Source organism: Saimiri boliviensis, chromosome 12 (assembly GCF_048565385.1).
Source record: "Saimiri boliviensis isolate mSaiBol1 chromosome 12, mSaiBol1.pri, whole genome shotgun sequence".
Taxonomy (NCBI): Eukaryota; Metazoa; Chordata; class Mammalia; order Primates; family Cebidae; genus Saimiri; species Saimiri boliviensis.
In genome coordinates, this window is record NC_133460.1 from 94,744,582 (window position 1) to 94,772,120 (window position 27,539).

At 47.2% G+C, this 27,539-nt stretch overlaps 1 protein-coding gene across 6 annotated transcripts in view; it reads left to right on the plus strand.

Annotated features, from left to right (window-relative positions):
- Positions 1-573: 573 nt before the first annotated feature.
- MXI1 (MAX interactor 1, dimerization protein) overlaps positions 574-27,539 on the plus strand; it is a 76,976-nt gene continuing 50,010 nt past the window's right edge. The window contains exons 1-3 of one of the 6 annotated variants that reach the window (XM_074382863.1): positions 21,073-21,281; positions 21,665-21,823; positions 21,979-22,111. In XM_074382863.1, coding sequence (XP_074238964.1) covers positions 22,014-22,111 — 98 coding nt within the window. In that variant the 5' untranslated portion in view covers positions 21,073-21,281; positions 21,665-21,823; positions 21,979-22,013. Of the gene's footprint in view, positions 1,064-2,150; positions 2,553-20,112; positions 20,414-21,072; positions 21,282-21,478; positions 21,824-21,978; positions 22,112-27,539 lie in introns of those variants that run through there. The other 5 variants (XM_010333003.3, XM_074382865.1, XM_039465106.2 and 2 more) reach the window with 5 other exon arrangements.

The window sequence follows — 27,539 nt, forward strand, 5'->3', positions numbered from 1 at the left end:
CTCCTACTTCTGGAAAATAAGTTTGCATTTGAAGGGAGAAAGGAGTGAGTAAATCCGTAACTCGGATTTGGGCGGCCTGGGATTTCATTTAGCTGTGTGAAGGCACACACAGGTGCCTGCAAGTGTGTGCGTGATTACGTATGCATGTGTGTCTGTGTGTAGGAGTGTTTGTGTGGGGGGTGGGGGGATCTTCTGGTTACGTACATGGTTCCCTTCTTCCCATTTGGATTGAGGGCTCTTATTTCTTTATTTAAGTCGTAGCAGCCACCATGTACGGGGACCTAACTATGTGCCCGGCATTGTGCTGGACACTTTTGGAGCTTTTTTCTGTGAAAAAAGTAGTTTGTTTTTATGGAGGTGCATCCGGAGACATCAAGTATTTTTTTTTCCATTCCAGTTAAAACACAATGTTCTACTCTGTGGAAAGACTTGGGGAAAGGCAGGGAAGGCTGCGGGGACGGCAGGGGCGGTCCCTGCCTCGCTAGTCTCCACCTTTTATTTTGACCGGTCCGATGGCGACAGGCTCGCACTAGGACCCAGGCGCCAGAGCGCCTCCGTCTGTCCTGTAGGTTCATTCAATCTCCCATACACACAGACCCACAGCGAGACCGACACACACTCCCATACACTCACACACACAACTGCAGGCAGCGAGGCTCGGGAAGTCAGGCCGGCTCCTCGCCCCGGCGCCTTCTCCGCTCCAGCCGGCCGGGTCTCCCTGGGGGCCCGGAGCTCGGCCGGGCAGCGCAGCCCCGTTAGAGGAGGAGCTCGGCGGACCCCCGTTCCTCCATGGGCAAACGCGGGCGGCCGCGCAAGGAGGCGCGCTGCGAGGGCGCGGGGCTGGCCCCCGCGGCGCCCCCGGCTGTGCCCCCCGCCGCGGCCGCGCCCCAGACCCCGGCTCTGCCGGAGGAGCCCGCGGGGGCCAAGCCCAGGTGCCCCTTCTCGGACATTTTCAACACCAGCGAGAACTCGATGGAGAAGCACATCAACACTTTTCTGCAGAACGTGCAGATTCTGCTCGAGGCCGCCAGCTACCTGGAGCAGATCGAGAAAGAAAACAAAAGTAAGTTTGGGGGCCCCTGCTCTTCTTCGGCGCCAGGCTCTTTCTTTCTCGCCCACTTGGGCGATCCCTGTCGCGAGCTTGGCCCGCGCCCCCCCTCGCCAGCCCCCAACATACACACATCCAGCCCTCGGCAGTAAAGCCGATGACACTGGAGAAAGGACACGCACGCACAAAGCTGCTAAAGATGTAACAAAGACGGGCGAGGGGGAGAGAGGGGCCTGTCGGTGCGTCGGTCTGTCCGTCTCCGGCGGGCTGGGGCTGGGAGGATGGGCCGGCGGAGGAGCGGGGGAGTGTTGTTGTTTGCTGACAACTGAGCCGAGAGCTCATCTCTTTGAGGTCGCCTTTCTTCCTTTTTCTTTTCTTTCTTTTTCTTTTTCTTTCTTTCTTTTTTTTTTTCTGGAGCCTTCTCAGGCAGACAAGTGTTGTTTTTCTGCCGCTCGTTCCTGGATGGGGTGGGGATTAGAAGCCAAAAGTTGGAAACCATAGGCAGAGCTCAGAGGTTCCAGAAAGAAAACACAGACACACAATAACAACCAAACAGCTCTCCACGGCGTGGGCTCGGCTCTGTCTCTCTCTCCTACTTCGCCTTTTTCCTTTCCTCTCGCAACAGGACTGGGCTCAGGCCATCATGTCCACGGACACAGTCCCCCTGCACCTCCGTTGTCCTGGGGTGCCACCGCACCCCCCCGCCCCGAAAAAAGAGGCCGGCGGGGCCAGGCAACGCCAGCAGCTCGCCCCGGACACGCCGTCCTGAGCCCGGGAAACTTGGCCGTGGGGACGCGGCTAGAAGGAAACTTTGGGATCTTGCAGAAACAATAGTTAGGGAAGAAGGTGTGGGCTGTTGTGTGCTTTTTCTTTATTTTCCGGGAAACGGCTCCTGAGTGAGCGCGCAGGGCAAGCCAGGCAAACGCCTTCCTGGTCGATTTCTACCTCCCCCTCCCGCTCGCCCACCCCCAGATTCACGTGGAGAGCAGTGCGTGGGTGGGGGTGTGCTGGGAACCGCACCCTGGCTTGGCCTCTTTTTTGTATTTATTTGTTTCATTTTTGCCACTACCAGCCAGTTCCTCTAGCTTTCCCCAGGCAGTCGACTCAGCGCCCTAACGGGGGCACGCGTGTGCAGCGTATCCAGCACGGTCCTCAGAATAATAGCTATGAAAAGGAGGAGGGGGACTAGGCAGACAGACCGACAGACAGGAGGAAACCGGGATGTTTAATGTGTCCGAACAAGTAGGAAGATCAGTGAGGTGCGAGTGTGTGTGTGTGTATGTGTGTGTGTGTGTGTGAGAGAGAGAGAGAGAGAGAGAGAAGAAAGGTCCGATTGCAACGTGTCAGATCTTGCAACCTTCTCCCCCCACCCAACACAACAACCTTCAGACACAAAAACACCATCGCTGACCGACACCCCAGGTCTTCAGGGTCAAAGTAACCGTGTGTTGGCAGCGCAATTGTGCAGACGCTGTAGGGCCAAAACAAGGATTTGTGCTGCGAGGTCGGTGGTGCGTTCTTTTCTTTCTCTTCTCGCCTGTTTTCCCGGAGTGCTTGGGTTGCGAGAGAGGCGCATCGCAGGCTGTGTAGCCGAATCGCTTCGCTATTATTCATGGTAGTGGTGGGGATGGGGACGCGGGAGCTATGTGTGCATTTGTCTGGAGGGTAGTTTCTGAAAAGCCAGAGCTCGTGGGGAGCTGGGTGAAGACGTGGTTTTGTTTGGTGTGTTTGCTTTTGTTGCAGGGGGGAGGGGCGCGATTTCTTTAGCTATCCCCCTCCCCGGCTCCCAGTGCTCTGGAGTCTGTTCCTTCGCGTCGGCTCGGACTAGGGGTACACCCCAAGAGGGCACCTTGGCAGTGTGTGGCGACCCTGGCTGCCCCCCCACCCCCCAGCGAGGTGTGTTGAGGAGGCGGTCGGAGCTTCCTCAGCGTCCCGCCCCCACTTCGCACCCGCAGACAATCGGAGACCTCCCCCGGCCCCACCCCCCACCCCGCCGCCCTGGCCGCCGCCACCTCGTTGTTTACCCCGTGCCGGGGCTCCGGCGTGGCCACCAGTCACGTAAGCAGAGAGCCGGGCGCGCCGGGCTCGGGCTGTCCCGCGCGGGGCGGGCCCGTGGCGGCGTAACCGGGCTCCAGAGGCTGGTGAAGCCGAGGGTCTTCCTTCTAGCCCGTCTCCCAAGGCGTCCGCCCTGCAAATCTGCCAGCCCCCAAGAGGGGCTCGGAACCTTAGCGCCCCAGTCCAAGTCAACTTCGTGTGCGTAATAAGTCCCTCGGCCCCGCAGCCCCCCTCCTCCGGCCGGCTCCCGGCGGGAGTATTTTTAGCTCTCTCGCCTCTTTTCGCCGCTGCTGTTTGGCTCTAAATGACGTGATGCCAACGGCCCCCAGATTTCCCCGAGAGCTTGGGGCGCTGCGCCGTGCCCAGTTTGGCTGCAGAGACCCTGCTCCAGGCCCTCGCCCCGTCCCCAACAGCTCGGACAGGCTGTGGTGACCAACGGTAAACTCCGTGCGACCATCCGCCAGGCCCTCTGTTATACCCCCTGCAAACAGAGGCGGCCCACGGGGGCCACTTTATCCCACCCCCTCTCCTCTCCTCCTCCTGCCCGGTCTAGGTCTCTGGGTACGGAAAACGGCGGGCCCTACATCTGTCTCGTTTTATGGGGGGCGCTTCTCCGCGCCGGCGGCGCTCGCCGTTGTTTTCTGCTCGCTGCACACAATGCCCGCGCGTCACGGCAATCCGCGTGTGCACAGCAATAACGCGAGTCGGGGGGCGGGTCGTGCGTGCGCCCGGCTCGGGCACTGCGGGTCGCTCCGCGCGCGCGGGGCTTGTTTTGCTCCAGAGCTCTGCTTTCCGAAACGCTTACATCATTCAGTCGTTGGGGGAGGGAGAGGGATCTGGGCGTTCCGATAGGATTCCAGCATCTACCAGGTCCCTGGTTTCTGGAAGGAAGCAAGGACCCTAGCTTTTTAGTTATTATTGTTGGGGGCAGGGGGAGGTAGTTTGTTGTGTACGTCTTTTTTTTTTTTTTTTTTTTTTAGGTCACTACTGCAAAGGGCATTGCTGGCCGGCTCAGGTGCACAATCTCTCCGCCTTCATTTCAGCGAGTTCCCCTATAATCACTTGATCTCGGTTTCTCCGCCTTTTCCTCCTCCCCCTCCCAGCTAGAGACACATGGTTTCCACATGGAGACAAACTTCTTTCCTCCGACTGGACTTGACCTAGCTGCGCCGTTCAGCCAATCGGCAGCTCCAACCTCTTCTGACGTCACGCGTTGCTGAGGCTGGAGGCTGCGGGGTGGAGCCAGGATGCAAGCCAGGAAATCTCTGGGAGCTGTAGTGCGGCCAGCTGGTCCAGTCTCTTCTTGAAGGGACGCTCTTCTCCCTGGAGATGAGTGTCGGGCCCCGATTCTCCATTTCAGGTTCTGTGAGACCTTTCTGAGATGCATGGTGAACCCTGAGCTAACATGTTCCATTTTTACTGCTGCTTGCAAAGTACTTATTTGGCAGGAGCTTGCTTTATTTTCCGTTGTAGCCAGAACTGCTTTTCGTTGCCTTGTTGAGGTTTCCGTACTGGTAGTGTTCACCAAGTTGTGGCCACATTGCTGAATTATTTCCAGTAGAGAGGTTGAGTTTTCTTCCGGGAGGGGTTCACATTAAGTCACCCAGTGTTGACTGCTATGTACTAGGCAGGGAATTCCCTAGGAAAGGCAGGTACATTTTCCCAAAATTCCAACTGATGTGAATCTCTACAGATCAAAAATGAAGGCCTCTAGAAATATTAATCATGAAGGCTGTGACACTACTGCCACAAATTCAGAAGTTACATGTAAATAACCTCTAACATCATCACCTATATGCATTTTGAGTCCAGTGGAAGGGTAGGAATTAAGGACTAATAAGTAGAAGAAGATTTTGGATAAGGTTAAAATTAAAAGAGAAGAGGAGATTCATAAAGGGATGTTATGTACATAAGAGCTGGTTGGCAGGTAAGTGAAAGAAGCTGTGAGAGCAGGTAAGGTCTGGAGGAAAGAAATGGGCTTCCCAGTGTCTAGGGGAGGTTGCTTTGGAGGCAACACTTAAGATAGGGAAGGACGATCAGATGAGAGTAGAAAGCCATAAGGCTCCTTGGAGTGGATCATCTGGGTTTCAGGGTGGGGTGCTTTCCTAGGGGCATGGACAGCTCAAGAAGCAGCCTCTTCATCCTGGTAGGGGAAGCTGCTGTTGTGTGGTATTATTTGGCCCCACCCTACCTCCTGACTTAATCTCCTCTGCCTTTCCCTGAAACCTCTGTGTGTGCCCAGCAGGTCCACCAGCAAGCAGGCTTTACAGTCGAACCTCTGTGCTCGACTGTCACTCTTCCTGTCTAGAATGCCTTCATTCTCTTACTCCCCTAGAGAGATCTGTATCTACCTTCTCTTCAAGACTTAAGTCAGTTGCCACCTCCTCCAGGAAGCTTCCCCTGGCTATTTCAGCATATTTGGCTCTATTTCTTCTTAAGTCGTTGTAGTTGAGAGGATGAAAGCTTTGCAGTCACGTGGAGCAGGGCCCAACTTGAGGGCACATACTAGCTATGTGCCTTTGGACACAACCTACTTAGCCTCTCTGATGTTCCATTTCCTTTTTGCAAAATGGGGATAACAGTATGACCCTTATATCATTGTCAAACAACTAAACGAGGCACTGCACTTAAATATGTAACATACCTGAAATATAATAGGTGCACAATAAATAGCAACTTCTCCGAGCTTTGATAATCAGTACCATGCACTTGTCTACTTGCTTCATGTGTGTTAGCTTTATCTTTACAAGGAGATTATTAGTAACTTAAGAGAAAAGATCACTTACAGTATTCAATGTATGCTATCCATTGCATATAGCACACCACTGGGCATATAGTAGTAGATTCTTTTTTTTTTTTTTTTAAATAAATTGATTAATAGAGAACTAGAAAGATAAACCTCCAAAAGAGCTTCTAAGAGAGAGAGAGAGAGAGGAAAAAAAATCCTAGAGGAGAAAGACTGACATGGAACAAAGGAAGGAGAAGAGAGAGTGAGAGAGAGAGAGAGAGTCAGAGAGTCAGAGAGAGAGTCAGAGAGAGAGAAAGAGTGGGAGAGTGAGAAAGAGTCAGAGAGAGAGAAAGAGTCAGAGAGAAAGAGTCAGAGAGAGAGAAAAAGAGAGTCAGAGACACAGAGAGAGAGAGAATCAGAGAGAGAGAGAGACAGAAAGAGAGAGACAGAAGTAGTCAGTAGTAGATTCTTAATGTAAATTTTTTGATTGGTTAGATTTGCCATTTACTAGCTATGGTACAAGGATCAGGTTTGGAGGCCAGAGGACACATGACAGCCTTTCTGAAGATTTGGGGAAGAGTCAGAAATACTGATCTCCAACTCCCTTGGGTGGTAAGACCAATCCCTGCAAGAGATGATAGTTCAGACCTGAAGAGCTGAGACTGCATTCTGTGAACAGCTGTGACCCTGAGAACAAATAAGAAAATAGGAGACTAGAGTGACTTGTGCTGAAATTGAGGGCTTTGATGGCAACTAATGTTCAAGCTGGTCACATTTTTGTATGACAACCATCTTATGAATACATTCATTCTTCAAATGTATATTGAACATCTACTATGTGCAGATGCTTCCTTCTGAAAACTCTGTAGGTTGAAATATGGTGGGGTGGAGTAGGGTATTTGTGTTTAGTGGAGTTATGTGAAGAGCATTCTTAAATCAGGCCCTATTTCCTCTGCATCCTAAATTATGTTCCCCGGATTCAACTCTTTTTTTTTTTTTTTTCCAGTTTTAAATACGATCTGTGTGACTGGTAAATGCCAGAAGCAGACTTTTTTTTTCTTTTTTTTTTTTTTTTTTTTTGAGACAGAGTCTCACTCTGTCCCCGGGCTGGTGTGCAGTGGCACAATCTCGGCTCACTCTAACCTCTGCCTCCTGGGCTCAAACAATTCTCCTGCCTCCACCTCCTGAGTAGCTGGGACTACAAGTGCATGCCACCATACCCAGCTAATTTTTGTATTTTTAATAGAGACAGGGTTTCACCATGTTGGCCAGGATAGTCTCGATCTCTTGACCTTGTGATCTGCCCACCTTAGCTTCCCAAAGTGCTGGGATTACAGGTGTGAGCTATCACGCCTGGCCTTTTTTTTTTTTTGATGGTGTCTCACTCTGTCACCCAGGCTGGAGTGCAGTGGTATGATCTCAGCTCACTGCAACCTTCACCTCCTGGGTTCAAGTGATTCTGCTGTCTTAGCCTCCTGAGTAGCTGGGATTACAGGCACATGCCACCACGCCTGGCTAATTTTTGTATTTTTAGTAGAAACAGGGTTTCACCATGTTAGTCAGGCTGGTCTTGACCTCCTGACCTTGTGATCCACCCACCTTGACCTCTCAAAGTGCTGGGATTACAGGTGTGAGCCACTACACCTGGCCAGAAGAAGACTTTTTTTTGAGGATATGGTTATGGCTTTCAGAATCCCAGAGCTCCAGGGAGACGGAACAGGGCCTTGGAAGTTAGAGAAGCTGAATTGAGCCATTCCTGGTTTGGGAGCAAAAAGGAGGCTCCATTAGCTACCAAGGCAAAAAACTAGCTGCTCATCCATCTCTTGTCTCTGATCAAAACACTCTCCCACTGACACATCCAGAAATGGGGATTATCATCTGGGGATGCCTGAGCAAAAGTCTAGAGATGAAATTGAAGAATGAGGAGGGTGCCAGCAGGCAGCAGCAGCAACTAATTGTATGGCATAATATCAGTAATGGGTCCCATTTATTGAACACTGACTATATTCCAAGTATGGGGCTATACGTTTACTATCTCCCCCAATCTTCACAACAACCTTATGATGAATGCAATTTTATTACCCCCTTTAATGGAGGAGGTAACTGAGGAGAGGGATGCCTCGTAACTTGCCCAAAGGACATACAGCTAGTAAGTGGCAGAGCTGAGATTTGAACTTGGGTCTCTGATTCCAGAGCCATGCCCTTTTTATAAATTACCATAAGGCTTTATTGTTCCACAAAGTATTTGCCACCAAAATAAGCCATTGTATAATTCTAGTTGTAATAATCATAGTGATGCCACAATTTAGATTTATTTTCTACCTTTATGATTTTTTTGTTGTTGTTTTGTTTTGCATTTGTTTGTTTGTTTTTGCAATGGAATGTCACTCTGCCACCCAGGCTGGAGTGCAGTAGCATAACCTCAGCTCATTGAAACCTCTGCCTCCTGGGTTCAAGTGATCCTCCTGCCTCAGCCTCCCAAGTAGCTGGAACTACAGGTGTGTGCCACCACACCCGGCTAGTTTTTATATTTTTTATTTTTATATTTTAGTAGAGATGAGGTTTCACTATGTTGGCCAGGCTGGTCTTGAACTCCTGACCTCAGGTGATCCGCCTATCTCAGCCTCTCAAAGTGCTGGGATTACAGGCGTGAGCCACTGTGCCCAACCCGAGCCTATGCTCTGAATCATATACACATGGACTCATTTTACAGCCAACAGATGAAGTCCAGAGAGGTGAAATGACTTTCTCAAGGTTACCCAGGAACCTGAATTAGAGCTGGTATTTGAAACACCTTGTTTACTGTCCGAGGTCTTCCTGCACACACCTTGCTTAGAAGAGATGTAAAAGTGAGGCTGGAGACAGAATAGCCAACCAGAGACCTTTTTTGTTTTTTTTTTTTTGGCTTTCAGAATTGTTCAACTCTCCTGGCCTTAACTCAAGTTTAGGGCTCCTAGGAAACACCACGCCCCGCCTGCTGCCTTTCCCAAGTCTGTCCTCTGGGCATATTAGAGGACTTGGGGCTGTTGCTATGGTACTGGGGCCAACAGCAGGTTCATCAAAAGCCGGGTCTTTTGCCTTTTGAAAAAAAAAAAAAAAAAAAAAGCCCAGCCCTGCAGAAGCGAATTGGCCACAAAGATTTGCATCAGTCATTGTGGCTTGTTCTGTTTTAGATCCCCCTGCCTCACTACCCCACCCCCTCCTGCCTACCACCACCACTTTCTATAAATACAGTTGGATAAATATTGATTTAAACTGGGTTTCTGGAGGAGAAGCACATGCTTGCCCTGGACTGGTCTTCACTTAGATACCACCAGTATGTCAGGCCTGACACACCTAACCCCCGACAGTTCTGGCTTCCAAGTGACCTGTTTTGGGGAGATGAATTGTGGTTTTGTGGCTTTTGAGTTTTTTTAAAAAAGGCTGGGGGTGGGGAAAGAGAAAGAAAAAGAAATAAAAAAGTAACAACCCAGCAAGATATGGGAGTCTTCCTGCAGGATGAGGAGAGCAGTTTTCAGCAGGCAGGAGTGGGGGAGCTTTATGGTAATCTGGCCTTCTGAACCATTCTTTTCCCTTCCCATTTTTCTTTTTCCTTCACTTCCGGTTTTGTTTTTAAAGGCGGCAGGTGGTAGCATAGCGCATCAGGAGCAGAAGGAGCCCCAGAGGTCACAGAGCAGCCATCATCCTCACTGTACAGTTACGGAGTCTGAGACCCAGAGACGGACACTGGCTTGCCCAAGATGACACAGCAGACGCAGAACCAGGTCCTTCTGGGCTGTGTTCCCTCCCACCTGATATGAGAATGGGTTCCAGGTAGAGCCCCACCCCCGGCATTTGTTTCACAGGTCCAGTGCTCATAAAGTCAGCAGTTTTCAAACCTGGTTTACTGATCCCAGGGTGTGTCCGGTTATTGCAAAGGTCATTGCAGCATTCTCAATAGTCTTTCAAAATGAAGCTAATTTCAATTTGCCATACTTAGAAAAATATTATCTTTTACATTTGAGGAGGAGGAGCTAGAAAGTGGTGGCAGTGACAAGATGGCTATCCTAAGTCTTGACTGAGGAGGAGGCTCCTTCTGGAGGTTGAGAGTGGCGTTCTGGGCTCACGATGGGGAGAGAGAAAGAAAGAGAGGGAGGGAGGAAGGAAGGGAATGGGAGAGGTTTCAATTCCCCAGGGACAGACACCTGGCTCTTCTAACTTAAAGGAAGCAATTGTCTCTGATGTCATTGTACCTGAGTGGCCTGGCTAGAGGTGTAAAAGCTGTCAACAGCTGACTTGATCTGTGTGGTAAAAAATAATGGGCATTTGCCACCATCATGTTGAGCAGGAGGCTCATTCTTTGCTTCCTCATCTTGGCAGAATGGGTGCTGGGCCCCTTGCTTATGAAACGTCTTGAAAGTTCAGGTGACCCTTGGCTTGAGCAATATACTCCGGGAAGTACATGTAAACAGAATCCTTTTTCAAAAAAATTAGAGAAACTCTCTTGAAAAGGCCCTTGTGGCAACTACTTTAGTAAGATGTGGAATTATGTTGTGAGCCTGTCATTCTCCCTAAATTTGTGTTTATTCATTTGTTTATTAATTAAACCAGTACTTAGAGAGTATATACTTGCTTTATGGGAGGCATTGTGCTAGGTCTTGGAAGTAGAGTCCCTGCCCTCATGGAGTGTGTTGTTCCAGAGCCAGGTTTTAGAGGGAGAGTTCCTGTCCTCATGGAGTATATTATTCCACTGCCAGGTTTTAGAAATTTACTTGTCTTAAAGTGAACCCCAACAGTGCAGGATGGCATTTGACTTGAGCTTTTTGTCTTTGGTTCGAGCTATCATTATAGACAGAATAAAAATTTAGCCTGAGCTTCCAAAAGAAGTCGTTCCTTCCCTCCTTGCCTTCCATATCTATGTTTAAAATCCTTTTTTTTTTTTTTTTTTTTTTTTTTTTTTTTTTTTTTTGCTGTCACCCAGGCTGCAGTACAGTGGCACAATCTTAGCTCACTGCAACCTCTACTTCCTGATGTCAAGTGATCCTCCTGCCTCAGCCTCTTGAGTAGCTGGGACTACAGGTGTGTGCCACCTTGCCCCACTGATTTTTTGTATTTTCTGTAGATGCAAGGTTTTGCTATGTTACTTAGGCTGGTCTCAAACTCCTGCACTCAAGGGATCCTGCCACATTGGCCTCCAAAAGTGCTGGGATTGCTGGTGTGAACCAGCCTGCCCAGCTTAAAACCCTTTGTGTTTTTCTGTTTGTCCTTGTAATTTCTAAGGATCTTTTTTTTTTTTTTAAATCTTTTACTGCCTGAGTTTAGGAAATTGTAAGCAACCTTGTAAATAAATACATTCCACTCTGAGTTCTTTACAGATAGGGGCCTTCTGCACTTGGAGGATTGTCCACACCAGTGTTCCTCCCAAGTCTACTTGCCTGTACAACAGGCTCTTGGCCACAGACCTCTATCCAACTCCAGTGTCTGTAAGGAAATTTAAACACAGCAAAATTCGAAAGATAAACACACTGTCTTGAGGGAGAGGGAGATTGGGAAATTCAAACGAAAGCCAATAAAAGGGGATTTGGATTACCTACTATTTGAAATTTCTTTTTCTGTGTCTTTATTGCCATTAGTAAGAATGTTTGAATAAAGATAATTTGGGAGTAGGTAGGCTATTGTATTAAAGTGAAGGGCATGCCCAGGGCTGCTCTGGGCAAGTGAGAGCTGGCACGGACTTTGTTTTTATTTCTGCAGGGGCCCAGAACTACCTTATGGTGCCCCTGTGTTATCTCCCTCTTACCTCCACCACAGCCTGACTGTCCTGCCATATTTCTTGGCTCCCAAGACTGTGTGTGCCTTGCATACAACTTTCATTTTTTTTTTCTGCCAGCTGTAAAACTGAGCTGAGTTCAACAAATATATTTCCAAAACCTGCCAGGGAGCCGTGAAGCAGGTATGATCTCCAGTTCCAGGTCTATATTCTACTTCAAATGATAGACAAATAGTAATCAATCAACAATTCTTGTCTGTCTTTTGGGAGTGTGATAACCTGTCCCCAAGAGAGCTGCTGACAAGTACAGTGTCTTCTCTGTTTTCCAAAGGAATAGTGACATGGCCTCCTATTATTGAGCATTTACTATGGGCCAGCACAATGCTAAGTCCTTTATATTAAATTCTCACAAACATCCAATAGGCAGGTGCTATAATAACCCTCACGTTATAGATGAAGAAAGCCTTAGTTTTAGCAAGGCTAAGTTTCCCAAGGCCACATGCTAACAAATAGCAGAGTAGAGACTAAAACTCCAGGTTTTTCTTTCTTCCTAGAGAGACCTCTGGGCTCTGGGAAAAGCCCCAGGAAGTAAGACATTTCCAAGAGGCAAGAGTTGGAATCTGGAATGTTTTAAGTTCAGGCTGAGGGTCCCCTTGGGGATGCCTCCCTAGAGCAACTTCCTTTTCTTCCCACTCATACTAGGGTAGAGAGAGGGCGGTCGGAACCTGCACGGCCCTTTGGGCATTGACAGTGGAGCCAACTGGCCCCTTTCTCTAGATGGAGATGGTCTAGGGTGTCACCGCTTGCACGTGCAGTACTACCTTGCCCAGTACCCCCTGGAGAACTCACCCAACCAGTAGGTCTCCTGTGGTTCTGCACACTAAGATGTCAGGGTGTGAATCCACACCCTATCAGGCCATATTAGGCTACCTGGAGACGCCTGAGCGTGTAGCGTAACTGAGCTGGCCGGTACGTGGAGCCAAGGGCTTCTGCGAGGGAAGCCAGAGGAGAGAGGCAAGCGTGAGCATGAGGTCCTTGCTGTCACCGTGACAGTGTGGGCTAGCTGGTTCCGGTCAGATGATGATGTAAGCCAACCTCTTCCTCTCACTGATCTAGAGCTAGGAAACAAGAGGGATCTTAAATATAACTGGGTTCAGCTGGGCACAGTGGCTCACGCCTGTAATCCCAGCACTTTGGGAGGCCAAGGTGGGTGAATCACCTGTGGTCAGGAGTTTGAGACCAGCCTGGCCAACATGGTGAAGCCCGTCTCTACTAAAAATACAAAAATTAGCTGGGCATGGTGGCAGGCACCTCTAATCCCAGCTACTTGGGAGGCTGAGGCAGGAGAATCACTTGAACCCAAAAAGCGGAGGTTGCAGTGAGCCAAGATTGTGCCACTCTACTCCAGTCTGGGTGACAGAGTGAGACTCTGTCTAAAAAAGAAAAAAAAAAAAAAACGGCAAAATATAAGTGGGTTAATGTTACTCACTTTTTAAAATCCCTTCAATACGTCCTGCCTCACTTAAAATCCAAACTTCTTGCCATAGCCTTCACCACTGCAGTTCAGAGTGAGTGTGATTGGAGGGTGGACAGCCTTGGTACCCCCTGGGAGCTTGTCAGAAATGAGACTCCAGGCCTGCTGCAGCAGAAGCTGCATTTGCCACAATTCTCAGGTGATTTTCCTGCTCCTTAAAGTTTAAGAAAATGTCCTAAACAGCTTTGGTGATCATCCCTGAACTCCCCACCCACCCACCTAAACGTTACCCCACCTTTATCATTTATGCCTTATCCCACTCATCACAATTTACACTTATTCTACTTGTTTATCATTGGTCTGGAGGGCTAGAATATAGGCACATAGAGGGCAGAACCATAAGTAATTTTATTCATTATTTTATCTTTGGCATTACCTTAGGGCCTCGTACATAACAAATGCTTAAAGAATATTCATTGAATAAATGATGAGTTTTCTGTCTTTAACTTTCTGGCCTAGTGTTTCTCAACCCAGGAATTCAGTTTTTGCACAGATTAGTCTGGAATGTGGCATTAACATCCTAGGTTCCCACCCATTAAATGCCACTGGGACCCACCCTCCCAGTCATTGTGACAATAAAAAAGACACTCCTACAATGTTTCTTTTTTTTTTGGAGATGGAGTTTCGCTCTTGTTACCCAGGCTGGAGTGCAATGGCGCGATCTCGGCTCACTGCCACCTCTGCCTCCTGGGTTCAGGCAATTCTCCTGTCTCAGCCTCCTGAGTAGCTGGGATTACAGGCACGTGCCACCATGCCCAGCTACTTTTTGTATTTTTAGTAGAGACGGGGTTTCACCATATTGACCAGGATGGTCTCGATCTCTTGACCTTGTGATCCGCCCACCTCGGCCTCCCAAAGTGCTAGGATTACAGGCGTGAGCCAAGGCTCCCGGCTCCTACAATGTTTCTAAAGCCTCCTAGTGTGATGGGATTGCCCTTGGTTGAGACCATTGCTTTAACCAATTTTGTTTGACCTTACATGATTGAACATAACATGATGTATGCTGTAGGATCCAAGACTCAGAAAATTCAGGTTCAGATCTGTTCATAACCTGTGTTACCTTGGGCAAATCACCTAACCGTTCTGGGCCTTATTTGTAAAATAGGAATCTCAGAGGAGTGCTAAGGATTAAATGAACTGACCAGCGGAGCAGCATGTCAGCCCTAGTTACATGGTGGCTAGTAGACAAATGAATGTGTATTGTTCTAGGAACTAGGGAGAATCCCAGCTTCCTAGAATCAGAACACTATTGCTGGAAGAGCTGGTGAGATCAGCTATGCCTTGGACAGGCAACAGCATGGTATTTTTATTATAAGTGCTGTGTCTGAGACTGAGAGAACTCAGACACAAAGCGGCAGGAGCCTGTTGTATGGTTTAGTGTTCAGGGCCTGGCTGGGCCTAAGCGTGACCTCCACAAGCTTCTGCTGCCTGGAAAAGGGTGGTGATGCCAACGGGTGGGGGCAGGGCAACTCGAGGGCAGCTCCTGGCAGGGGAGGGAGGGTTACCCAGGGCTTTGGCAAGAATGTGGGGCATCCTCTTAGCAGCAGGAGAAGGCCTCTGGCAGACTTTTTTTTTTTTTTTTAAGGCTTTAAAAGCAAGTTATATCTAACTTTGAAAGAACAGACTATTGCAATACCAACATCTAGTGAACAATAAAAAATACTCTTTACTTTTGCTTTCGAATATAGATGCAGAAATCCCAAACAAAAATATTAACTCTTGGAATTGAACAGTGCTTCAAAAGAATAACACACCATGGCTGACCAGGTTATTTGCCAGATATTGCTGAAAGTCACAAAATCTACCAGCATAAATGATTATAGGCACAAATTAAAGAATAAAATGTGATTACACTAACAAATGTTGAAAAGTATTTGGGAGGTATTTCTAATGAAGAAAACTACTTCAGTACAACAAAGATGTTTTTTCCTGGGGTGGTCTTTTAATTATAGTGGAAGGGTGAGGTTGGGTCCAAGGATTGTAGTCATCACCAGGAGTGAAGGAATTGACTCTGACAGCAACCTTTCCTTGGGGAAGAATGAACCAAGAACAGAAAGAAACAGCATTCGGATCCTTTGGGAATGTAACTTGATCTTGATATTTAAACGATTGGGCCTCACAGGTCGTATAAAGGCCTGAGTTCTAACCCTTGTTCCATCAGTTTGATAGACAGCTGTTGGTCTTGGGCAGGTTATCATACCTCTCTGAGCCTCAATTTTCTCAACAAAAAATGGAGACTGTATTGAGAAATAAGTTTAATGATACAAACTTCTATGACATAAACCATGAAATGTTATTTGGGGACGTATTGCCTTGGCATGGCCCTAGCAAAATCCTCCCAAATACCTTATCAGTAGCACCCTGGTGTCACCCCAAGTTGGGTGCTCCGGAGTAAGCAAGCCACTTAGATGTGCATAGTAATCTAGTCCTGCAATGCAGATTTCTTCTTGGATCCAAGTTTGTGCAAAAAAGAAGGAAAAGGACATTTGAGAGATTAATACATCCATTATAATCACTGAAATAGGCTGCTGTAATAAGGGCCATTTAATAACATGTAAGAAGCCCTTTTCTAAGAGGGAAGAGATGGGTCAGGATGGAAGTCAAGTGCGGCTGTTTGAGCCTTTGCCAGTGGTCTGATCTCACCAGTAAAACTGGAGTTAAAAAACAACAAACTTCCAGATTCAGACCTCTCAGATAAACACTGCCTCCCACTGGCGTTCCCCCCACCCCATGTCCTTTCCCTTTCTCCCCTGCTCGGGCAGCACCCGAGTCCCTTGGTGCGTTTCTGTGTGGTTAGGATGTCAGCCGGCAGCCCTGGCGACTGGAGCCCTGGGAGGCAGCAGCTACCTCTCGGGTTTAGCATTACGTCATCCCTTCTAGACCCAAATTTATCTCGGCTGCACACAGACCCGCAGCTCTGAGCTGCCAGTGACTTGAGGAGAGCTTACGCATGAACTTAGGCAAGGCTGACTCACCGGGCAGAGGGAAAGGTTTTCTGCTGTTCTTCACGTTTCTGGGCTCTGCGGGGAGAGGAGGGGGGGAGGCTGCAGTAATCATTTTGGGGTGGGGGATGGAAAAATGTATAACTGTTGTGGTTCTCATTTAAGAGCTTGGAGTTCATCTCCCCCGTCTCCAACATTGATTATTTGAAAACACCCATCCTTAAAGATCATTGCAGAAAAGAATGCCCTACTCGGTAAACATTTTGCAGTTTCAGGGAAGTTCTCCTAAGCGCAAGGTGTCATCAACACAGTGCGTTTGGACTTGTACCCTAACCTCATGGCCCCTTCCTGTCTTCCCATTTCTCCTCTGTGAAGAAAACATGTAACACATCACCCTCCATTGTTAATGAATCTGCAATACATCGCTTGGAAATTGTCACTAAGTAAACTGTGCTGAGAAAAGATCCTTAAGAATTAAAGGCTTTGCCTTCTTCCTTCAGAAGGCAGATTGTCCCCATCCATGGCTGTGATGCTTAGGCCTGGGGGATTCTGGGGGCCTTTTTCCATTTTCAAATGACTCCCTTGAGAGACAGAGATATACTTTAGGGAGAGTACAGAACAGAGACGATGGGTAGGATTCCAGGTTATGTCAGCAGACTTTGGAAGCCTTGCTTTTCCTGTTTCCCCATCTACATTTGTAGTGCAAACTAGATTCATCCGGGCAAAAGAAAGGCCATGGCTGCCTCTGGGTTCCTCCCGGCTGAGACTGTTGCTGAGGGATGCTTTGTGGGTAGCATTACTTTCCCGTGGATAGAGCCTCAAGCTTTGTGCTGGGGAGGCCCTTATAGCTGATGTTCCAGGAAGGACTCCAGGAGGCAGCCAGAACAGGGAGAAGGAATTGACACCTCAATTGCTTTTAGAAAAGGCTAGAACTTCCTGTACATGAATCAGCCCTTAAGACTGCCCACCATGATCATCGTCTCTCCTTTTCTTCAATGCAGGTGGCCTTTTGGTGAGTCTCACTCTACTTTCCATGTTCTCATCTCCCTCTTGACCATGGCTCTAGAAGAAGGGCTCTAGGTTAATTCACTGTGGAAGTCCAGGTGTATGCCCCAGGCCTCTTGCATCTAGCCATCTCTTTCTTACCAGGCATGGCTCTATGACTTCTGGAATTAAAACCATCTTGAATTCATGTATATTTTCAGTTTGTGCTACTTTTCTTGATTGCTTGTCACACAAGTTTCCCTCCTATTGAGAAAAGTGGAGTTGTATTTGTTCTGGCCGAGTGCAGTGGCTTACACCTGTAATCCCAGCACTTTGGGAGGCCAAGGTGGGCAAATCACAAAGTCAAGAGTTCTAGACCAGGCTGGCCAATGTGGTGAAACCCCGTTTCTACGAAAAATGCAAAAAATTAGCTGGGCATAGTGGCAGGTGCCTGTAATCTCAGCTACTTGGGAGGCTGAGGCAGAATAATCACTTGAACCTGGGAGACTGAGGCTGCAGTGAGCCGAGATTGCATCACTGCACTCTAGCCTAGGTGACAGAGTGAAACTCCATCTCAAAAAAAAAAAAAAAAGAAAAAAGAAAAGAGTTGTATTTGTCCTAAAACTGCCTCATTTAAGCTCCTGGGGTAGCCCTTGGCAATTTGGGATCTAAAGCTTAAAGAACCTATCCAAGTAATCCCACCCCTAACCAATATGACCCTTGTTGAAGGTGGAGGGTGGTTGTTACCAACACCCAATAGGAAAGCCCAGCTCCAAAACGACCTAGTCAACAGCTAAAAAAGCACAGTGGGTTTTTCAAAGCCTTTACAAAAAAAAAGTTGTTCTGTGGCTTGGGAACATCTCTCATTTTGGGTTTTCTTGCATTTGATGGAACAGCTACTTGGTTCTTAAATGTGGTGCCAAGTGTAATATTTAAAAAGACTGGCAGAATTTTGCAGCTTGTGACCTCATTGAAGATTTTGTTCACTTTCCAAAAAAAAAAAAAAAAAAAAAAAGAGAAAAGAAAAAAAAGGTATGAGGGAAAGGTATGTTAAAATGCAGCAAGAAGCTGATAGCATTTTTAAGAGGGTAAGATTTCTATCCCAAGATGGTATTTTCTGCAGGAGCCAGTGGAATGACCACAGGGAGGGGGAAACTCCCCCCTCGCCAGGAGCTTCCTATTATTTTGGATGTCAACCAGCAGGTTAAAATAATTGGGGTGGGAAAAAGTTAGGGGTATGTTTGCATGGTTCCCAGCTTGCTCCTAGAGATTCAGCAAGTATGATCCTCTTGTCCTTCCTCTCCCTAGATCCTGTGTTCCCAACTTGGGGGAAGGGGAGGGATTTTGTGCCCCAGGAGACATTTGGCAATGTCTAGAGGTATTTTTGTTTGTCTCATCTGAGGGGTGGTGGTGTACTACTGGCATCTAGTGGGTAGAGGCCAGGGATGCTCCTAAACATCCTGCAAAGCATGAAACAGAGCCCCTGCCCCAAGGAGGAATTACCCAGACCAAAGTGGCAATGCTGCTAAAGTCGAGGAACCCTGCTCCAGACTTTGAGAATTTTTAAATGGAGAACTTGGAAAGGGAGTGGCCATGAGAGCAGTCAGTGGCAGTTTTGTTTTGTTTTTCTCTTTTATACTGAGTCTCTATCACCCAGGCTGGAGTGCAGTGCACGATCTCAGCTCACTGCAACGTCTGCCTCCTGGGTTCAAGTGATTCTCCTGCCTCAGCTTCCCGAGTAGCTGGGATTACAGGCATGCACTACCATGCCCACCTAATTTTTGTATTTTTATTAGAGACGGGGTTTTACCATGTTGGCCAAGCTGGTCTTGAACTCCTGACCTCAGGTGTTCCACTTGCCTCGGCCTCCCAAAGTGTTGGGATTACAGGCATGAGCTACCGCGCCTGGCCAGTGGTAGTCTGTTACAGTGGTCTCTTGCTCCCTTTAGCTAACTTTACTCTTTTTAGCTACAGAGGAGAGTATAAGAGAAAACACCATCATCACTTCTATTTACTGAGTGCCTAGTATGTACTAAGTGCTGGAATTACTGCATTTAGTCTTCGCAAAAATCACTACTGAATACACGAACCTCTAGAGCATGCGTCACCTGTTCTTCTCATTGCCATGCACACTAAGTCTAGTACAGTGCCTGGCACATGGCACACCCTGAAGGCCGTGGATATGATCATATCCACAGTATACATGAGGAAAATGAGGCTGGAAGAGTTCACACAGTCGGTAAAAGTAGCAGAGTCAGGATTTGAACCAAACTCCGTGTAACTCTGGCACCAACTCTTAACCAGTGAAATGTATCCTTCCCTTGCAGCACCAGGGAGAATTTTCTGGCGTCTAAAAGCAGTTGTGAGGGACTGAGGGAGGAGAAAGTTTTAAATAGGATTAAAGAAAAAAAGTAACGACTTGTCTGTGTGGAAGCTGAAGTGGAAGAACGGCCTCATGGAAACTCTCTGATGAAGTCATCCCTCATTTTTGAACAGCAGTTTTGGCTTTTCCAGTTTCTGTGTGTGCTGTTGGTGCAGGTGTGTTACTCTTCTCATTTTGCAGATGAGGAAACTGAGGCACATAAGTAACATGAGAAAGTAGGAGATGGAGGACTGGAACGTGACACTTCGAATAAGGAATGCCTCAGTCCCTGGGCACCGCAGGGAGTCGCTGAGAAGCAAGTTTTCCCGGGAGTAGATTCCCGGGAGTAGACTCCCAGCTCGCTCAAACCCTTCCCATTCCTACAACGTGTCCGGAGGCGTAAAAAAAATCCGCTCGCTCAAGTCCTTCCCATTCCTACAACAAGTCTGGAGAGAAAAAATTAAATCTTTCCCTCCTAGAAGCAAAGCCCCGCAACTTCTTAGTCTTCCGTAGCGACAGGAAAGGAAACCGAGCGAAATTACACCTTCCGACGGCCTTTGCGAATCGTGAGGAACGCAGGCGCCCTGAAGCGGCGTGCGCACTACGATTCCCGGCAGCCGCGGGCGGGGGCCGGACTACATTTCCCAGGGGGCAGAGGTAGGGGCGGGAGGGGGCGGACCTTGGCGCTGCACCCGCCCCTCTTCCGTGCTCGCGCGGAGAGGTAAACAAACCACGCGCGGGCTGCCAGCGGCACGGCGGGCGCGGCTGGCGCGGCTGGGGCGGCGGGGGCGGCGGAGAGCGCGCCGAACCGCGGCCGGGCTGGCCCGCCCGCCCGCCGCACGTGCTCCGGGACGGCGCCGGGCCGTAGCCGCCAGCGGCGCCTCCTGTTGGCCTGCGAAGGGAGTGCGGAGAGGCGCAGGTCACCACCCGCGGTGCCCATGGAGCGGGTGCGGATGATCAACGTGCAGCGTCTGTTGGAGGCTGCCGAGTTTTTGGAGCGCCGGGAGCGGGGTAATGGCTGGGCGCCGCTGCGTGAGCCCGCGAGCTACTAATCTTTGTGGGGAGTGCGGTGCAGCCAGTGAGGGAGGGCACGCGTGTGAGGTGCGCGCATGAGGGGAGGGGTGCGCGCGTGTGTGTGAGGGGAGGAGCGTGTGAGGGGAGGGGCGTACGCGCGTGTGATGGGAGGGGCGTGGGAGGGGAGCGCTCGTGTGATGGGAGAGGCGTGCGAGTGTAAAGGGCGGGGCGTCTGAGGGAGGGGTGCGCGCGTGTGAGGGAGGCACGCGTGTGTGTGAGGGGAGAGGAGTGCGCGTGTGAGGGGAGGGGCTTGAGCGGGGAGAGGTTTGTGCGGGGAAGGGCCCGCGGGTGTGAGGCGTGGGGCATGTGAGGGGAGGGGAGCACGCGTGTGGAGGGGGCGTCCTCGCGTGTCGGGAGGGGTGCGCGCATTTGAGGGGAGGGGGCGTGCGGGTGTGGGGGGGGCAAGTGAGGGGAGGGGAGCACGCGTGTGCGAGGCGGGGCGTGTGAGGAGCGGGGTCCGCGCGTGTGCGAGGAGGGGCGTGTGTAGGGAGGGTCGTGCGCGTGTGAGGTGGGCGCGCGTGGGAGGGGGGTGTGCGGGAGGGGTGGGCGCCTGGGGGGGGCTTGCGCGCGCGCGGGAGGAGGTACGCGTGGCGAGGTGTGTGTGCTAAGATCGTGAGTGGAGGCGTGTGTGAGAGGTCGCGCAGGTGCTGGGAAGGTGCCTGGGTGCGCACGGAGGGTGGGGCTGTGGGTGTGCGGGGAGCGGGAAGGAGCGGGTGGAGGGGAGTTGGAGACGGGGCTGTCCCGGGCTGGTGAGAAGGTGGCAGTGAAGCCGAGAGGACCCCGGCGCTGGAGAGGGTGCTGGGAGGTGAGAGGAACGCGAGTGCTGGGGGTGGGGGGAGCTGTGGGGAGGAGAGGAGGCCAGGAGAACACCGAGAGGGGGAAAGCGGGTGGAGAGTGGGCAGAGGACTCGAAGCGAAGCGTTGGGAAGAGGCCTTTGAGGATCTTCGGGGTGATGAGATGGCGTCCCTTTAGGGGTGGCAGCCCAAGGGGCTGTAGAGATGGGGCAGGAAGAGCGGGATCTTGGGGATTGTGGTGTTAAGAGAGAAAATGTCCTTTTAAGACTGTTTAAAGTATGCAAAAATATTGTGCTTAAAAAGAGACACTCTTTAGAGAGTTGAAGGTAGAGGGGAATTTTGAGGCAAGTGAAATCAATGAATGGTAACTGGTCAAAAACGTCTTCTCCTAAAGCATCTGAAATTCCAAACAACAACAGCAACAACAACAACAACAACAACAACAAAACACCTTGGGAGAGAAGGATTTGGGGAAGGAGTAAGAAATTATTTGGATTAGAGGAGGTATCAAAACACCTTCCAGCTGGTGGGGTGCCACAGTATTGATGTCCAGGTGAGGGACATCAATCTTCTAATCAAAAAGAGTGGAAACGTTTTACCTCTTTTCCTGCTTTCGAAAACCTGTTTCTGCAAAGACCTCGAATTTGTAGTTCAATGGCTTTGGGTACTGAATTCTTATTAACATACGTTTTTTGTTGCTCTCTTCAGAGTGTGAACATGGCTACGCGTCTTCATTTGCCTCCATGCCGAGCCCCCGACTGCAGCATTCAAAGCCTCCACGGAGGTTGAGCCGGGCACAGAAACACAGCAGCGGGAGCAGCAACACCAGCACTGCCAACAGGTAGCAAGCTGGGAACGCTTATAAGAGGGAATTGGAGGGAAGGGGCACATTTCTCTTGTAATCCCAAGTCTGGAGGAGCAGCACTTGTTGGGTTCCTTTACCACTTACCCTAGGGATTTGGCTCCTTTCAAATAATAAAGTCTGGGAATCATAACCTGGTTTTGCATGAAAGGGAAGGAATAGAAGCTGGAAAGACAACCTAAGAGGTTCTTGCCGGGGTTATTAAAATGGTCTGTGACTGAGAGGACAGTCAGTTGAGAGACTTGACAGCTTGTGTCCATGCGGGCAACCACCTGCTAAAAGTAACTGTGGTCTGGCTTTCAATATTCTGGCCAAGTTTAGGACAGTCCAAGAAGATTTTTTTAAAAAAATCAGAAATAGGTCTGGCAGTGTGTAAAGCACAATCAAGGGCTTTGTTAAGGGAATAAAAATACTCAGGTAGAATTGGTAGTGAGCAGGTGTGGTGATTTGTTGTTCAAGGAGGAAAGGGAAGACCATGCTGTAAAAGTTTTGTTTCTTTAAATGATAAGATTAGATTGATTGGTGGGCTCTTAAAGCAAAAACGAAAAAAAAAAATCTGCTTATCTTTCAAGCAGAGTAGATCCTTTAGAATATTCTTGTCGGCCAGGCGCGGTGGCTCAAGCCTGTAATCCCAGCACTTTGGGAGGCCGAGGCGTGTGGATCACGAGGTCAAGAGATCGAGACCATCCTGGTCAACATGGTGAAACCCCGTCTCTACTAAAAATACAAAAAATTAGCTGGGCATGGTGGCACGTGCCTGTAATCCCAGCTACTCAGGAGGCTGAGGCAGGAGAATTGCCTGAACCCAGGAGGCGGAGGTTGCGGTGAGCCGAGATCGCGCCATTGCACTCCAGCCTGGGTAACAAGAGCGAAACTCCGTCTCAAAAAAAAAAAAAAAAAAAAAAAAAGAATATTCTTGTCTAGGCCAGGCGCGGTGGCTCAAGCCTGTAATCCCAGCACTTTGGGAGGCCGAGGCGGGTGGATCACGAGGTCAAGAGATCGAGACCATCCTGGTCAACATGGTGAAACCCCGTCTCTACTAAAAATACAAAAAAAAAAAAAAAAAAAAAAATTAGCTGGGCATGGTGGCGCGTGCCTGTAATCCCAGCTACTCAGGAGGCTGAGGCAGAAGAATTGCCTGAACCCAGGAGGCGGAGGTTGCGGTGAGCCAAGATCACGCCATTGCACTCCAGCCTGGGCAACAAGAGTGAAACTCCATCTCAAAAAAAAAAAAAAAAAGAATAGACTTGTCTAGATGTACTCAGATAGTCTGAGTCTAGTGGCTTGCACCTGTAATTCCAGCACTTTGGGAGGCTGAGATGGAATGATTGCTTGAACTTAGGAGTTCAAGACTAACATAGATGACATAGTGAAACCTTGTCTCAAAAAGAGAAAAAAATTAATATGCTAAGAAGTAGTTGACTTCCATTTTTGAAAACATTGGGTAGTGCCTGGCTATCTCTTCAGTGTTTTTATTCTAGGGAGCCAGTGAATAACAGAAGATTAACAGATGGCTGCCTTTTTAGCTGATAAGGGGAATTAAATGAGACCTTTATTTCTAGAGAAATATTGCCTAGAGAATATTATAAACATTCATTTTGGGGAAGACAGAGCAATCCCTGGGTAACTAAATTTCCCTGAAGGCTTTGGGGAGCTTCAGTCAGGTGCTTGGTTAGTCATCTGGGGAGACAGATTGGGAGGGAATGGGCCTCTTGATGCAGAAAACCTGAGGTCTCTATAGATAACAGAGCTCATCAGGTTGGATCATCCCACTGTGTTTCAAACATCACTGAGGAAAAAGTAGGATTCACTTTTCTCCCTTTGACTTCTCTGCAGAGCTGCATGTTTCCTTTTTTAGCTTCTTTTCATTAAGACTGTTGTATATTTTTTAAACTTAATTTCTTAAATTATAAAAATAATTAACTGTAAGCTTAATGTACTATACGTGTTGTGTGTGCGTCTAGAGATTTTGTTGTATTTGGTGTATTTAAGATGGAAAATATGTAGTATGATATACAACATTTTAAAAAATGTACTTTTGCTTGTCCTTAACAGTTTCAATGTTTAAAGCTATCAACAATTAAGACCTATAATCTTTCAAACCATGTAAATTAAAAAACTTTTATTTTTTTTTTTTCAACTTGGAGACATGGGAAGAGTACACATAGGAAACCAGACCTGGGTTTTGGCATGCTGCAAGTATTTAAGCCTTTCCTGTTTTGTAGAAATTAGGTATATAACTTCATTACCTTTCCCATCCATACTATTTTCATCTGTAAAATGAGATGTATTAGATTCTAATCAAGGTCCCTCATTCCCCTGAACTTCTGTGACTCTGATTTATTGACGGTTTTAGAGATTGGTTACTATATTAGTAATTTAGTATATCTCCCCATCATTGCAGATGTGACATTTTTAGGAACTCAAGGATTATAGAGGCATAAATGCATATTCCTAGGCTTTTATCAATTATGTTACAGATCATTAATAAGAAACTCTTAGTCATCTGTTGACTTACACTTTGCTCAGTTTGGGATTTGGGCTAAGTGATGTTTCTCTCTCTTGTTAGTGTTTCTGTTAGGATTCTAATATTATGTGTGGGACCACAGTGCTAATTGCTGTATTTTAGCATAGCATGTCAGAAAATATGTAAAACTGCAAGCCTGCCATATTGTTCTGATAGTACCCAAAAGAGAATATGTGTACATTGGACCACCTAGAACAAAGGAAGGTATTTTTATGGGAATATAAGTAGCAACAAAGAAAGATCTCAAGATCCACCAATATTTGGGGTTTAGGCTGGGGCCTGTGAAAGAGAACCAGTATGTTAAAATGAAACAGTAGAAATTATTTCTCCTTAGACACTTATTTAAAATGCCTGCTTCATGGAAGTAAGGAGAGCTGAGGTAGAAATTCCAATACTGCGGTATTTGGACAATAGTATTCTTCCGTTTGTAAGATGACACTGTAGGCATCTTAATCTTAAGTTTATTGTTGGATTTTAATAGAGATTTTATTATACTGGTTACATAAAGCAGAAAGAAGACTTACAGAAATTTCCATGTATTCATCATCTGAAACAAGGAAAGGAATAGAGTTGATAAGTATGTATGTTTTATTTTTTCCTGATCAAAACGCTACTAGTGTAGAAGTTGCTGTTGTTACTGTACATCTTGAACATTGATGTGTGTTGTAAAATGACATTTGTTTTCTCTGACGTCATAGCATCTTTAAGATATAATGGTGATTGACTGTTTTCCCCCGATATTCTCAGGTATTATATACTATACCTGATAAAAATGTTATTTTAGGCCAGGCACAGTGGCTCACACCTGTAATTCCAGCACTTTGGGAGGCTGAGGTGGGTGGATCACCTGAGGTCAGTAGTTTGAGACTAGTGTGGCCAACATGATGAAACCCTGTCTCTGCCAAAAATACACAAATTAGCTGGGCATGGTGGTGTGTGCCTGTAATCTCTGCTATTTGGGAGGCTGAGGCAGGATAATTGTTGGAACTTGGGAGGTGGAGGTTGCAGTGAGCTGAGATTGTGCCACTACACCCCAGCCTGGGTGACAGAGGGAGACTCCATCTAAAAAAAAAAAAAAAAAAAAAAAAAGTTGCTTTATAAATTTATGCTGGAAGTTAACTCATAATATTATAAATTCCTATTTCCCTTTCCCCAGGCCTTAAAATCTTATTTTCACAGAAGTACAAAGGAGAGAAAAATGATATAATGTGATATTACAAATATGTTCCTTGCAAATACCAGTAATTTTGTCATTTGGGATCCTTCTGACACTTGGAAGTGGGACCTATGATATATAACTATTTTTAAGATAAGTGCTTTATTTTACTGTGGTCTTGGTCACAGCCTTCCAGCACACTTCCAAAAATCAACATTGCTAAGATGTTACTACTCTTAGAGAATGTGGCTACAGTAGTTATCTGGCTCTTTGGGGAGCAGATAAGCTTAAATTCTCAGCTTCTTTACTATTTGGTATCACAGCTGAAAAATCTCAAGGTTGGTCATTCTTAAAACTCTACTAAATAAGCCATGGCTGTATGGTAACACTGATTTCTTCCTAAATATCTCTTCGATCCGCCTTCTTTCCTGTTATCTTCATTACTATCCTAATCTCAGCTACCACCATCTCTCACCTGGACAACTGCAGTAACCTCCTACCTAGTGTCCCTGCAACCACAGTCTTTTTTTTTTGCCCCCACCCCTTCACCCAACAGTCTTATGAATTATATTGGCTGACTTCTTTTAATTCCTTCAATAAACCGTATTTTCTTCTACCTCAAGTTCTTTTCTGTTCCCTTCGGGAATTATTTTTCCTCCCCCTTTGTCAGGTTATCTCTAATAACACTCTTCTTTCACCTCAGTCGTTCCTCAGGAATGTTTCCTCATCTGCCATAGTCAATCAAGTCTTCACATACATCATAGCACCCCTATTTTTCTTTCATAGTGTTCATCACATTTCTAGAAATACAGTTACCCAATTGTTTCTTAAATTTGTATCCTATTCATTGGACTGAAAACCCACGAGGCGAGCAGGGATTGAGTCTCTTCTGCTTAAACATTTATCCCCAGTATTTATTACAGTGCCCTGTACATAGTATGTGTTTCTTAAATAATTGAAGGTTTTCAAACTCCAAGTAGACTGTCTTAAATTGAGTTTCTTTTTTGTGCTGAGTACCATATTAGACTGGAAGGAAGGATGATAGAGCCCTTGCTTTGGCAAACTCTATTTACTTTGTGTTCCAAGAGTTGTTAATGATACATTTGGAAAAACAATATGTAGTATTTAAAGAATAAAAAATCTCAAAGGTGTCAATTCTTTTAAACAGGCTACTGAATGCTACACTTAATTTTAAAGAACATTCAGTGTCATCCTATGTTGTGAAAATAAAGTAATATAAAAACTTGCATATTGAAAGAACCAGAAGTCTGTCAAATATTGGCAGTCAATATTCACATGAGCCTGTGACATGTACGTAGTAATTGCATTGTTTTAAGGTAATCTGGAAAGTAGTAAATAGCCAATTTATGCTTTAATTTCAAGTTGATATATTTCTTCTCTTTAGTGTCCTATGGATACTGAAGAATCTCTTAACAGCAGCATTTCAGTTCCATCTTCTAAGATTGAGGACACTAAAAAACAAATTTTCTGTTGCTTATAAGGCTTTAGTTTAATTTTTCTTTTTAGAATAAAGAATGTTTTAGTCTTATTTTAGATAGAATTATTGTATTGTTATAGTTTCAGCTTTACATCCTTTTCAGCTATCTTCATAGATTTTTAGTTTTTCTCGGGGAGGGGTGGTGGTGAATTGTTTTCCTAGGATAGTTACAAAGGATGTTTTTCAGTAGTAATTTGAGATGCTTTATCTTCTCTTTATTCTGCAT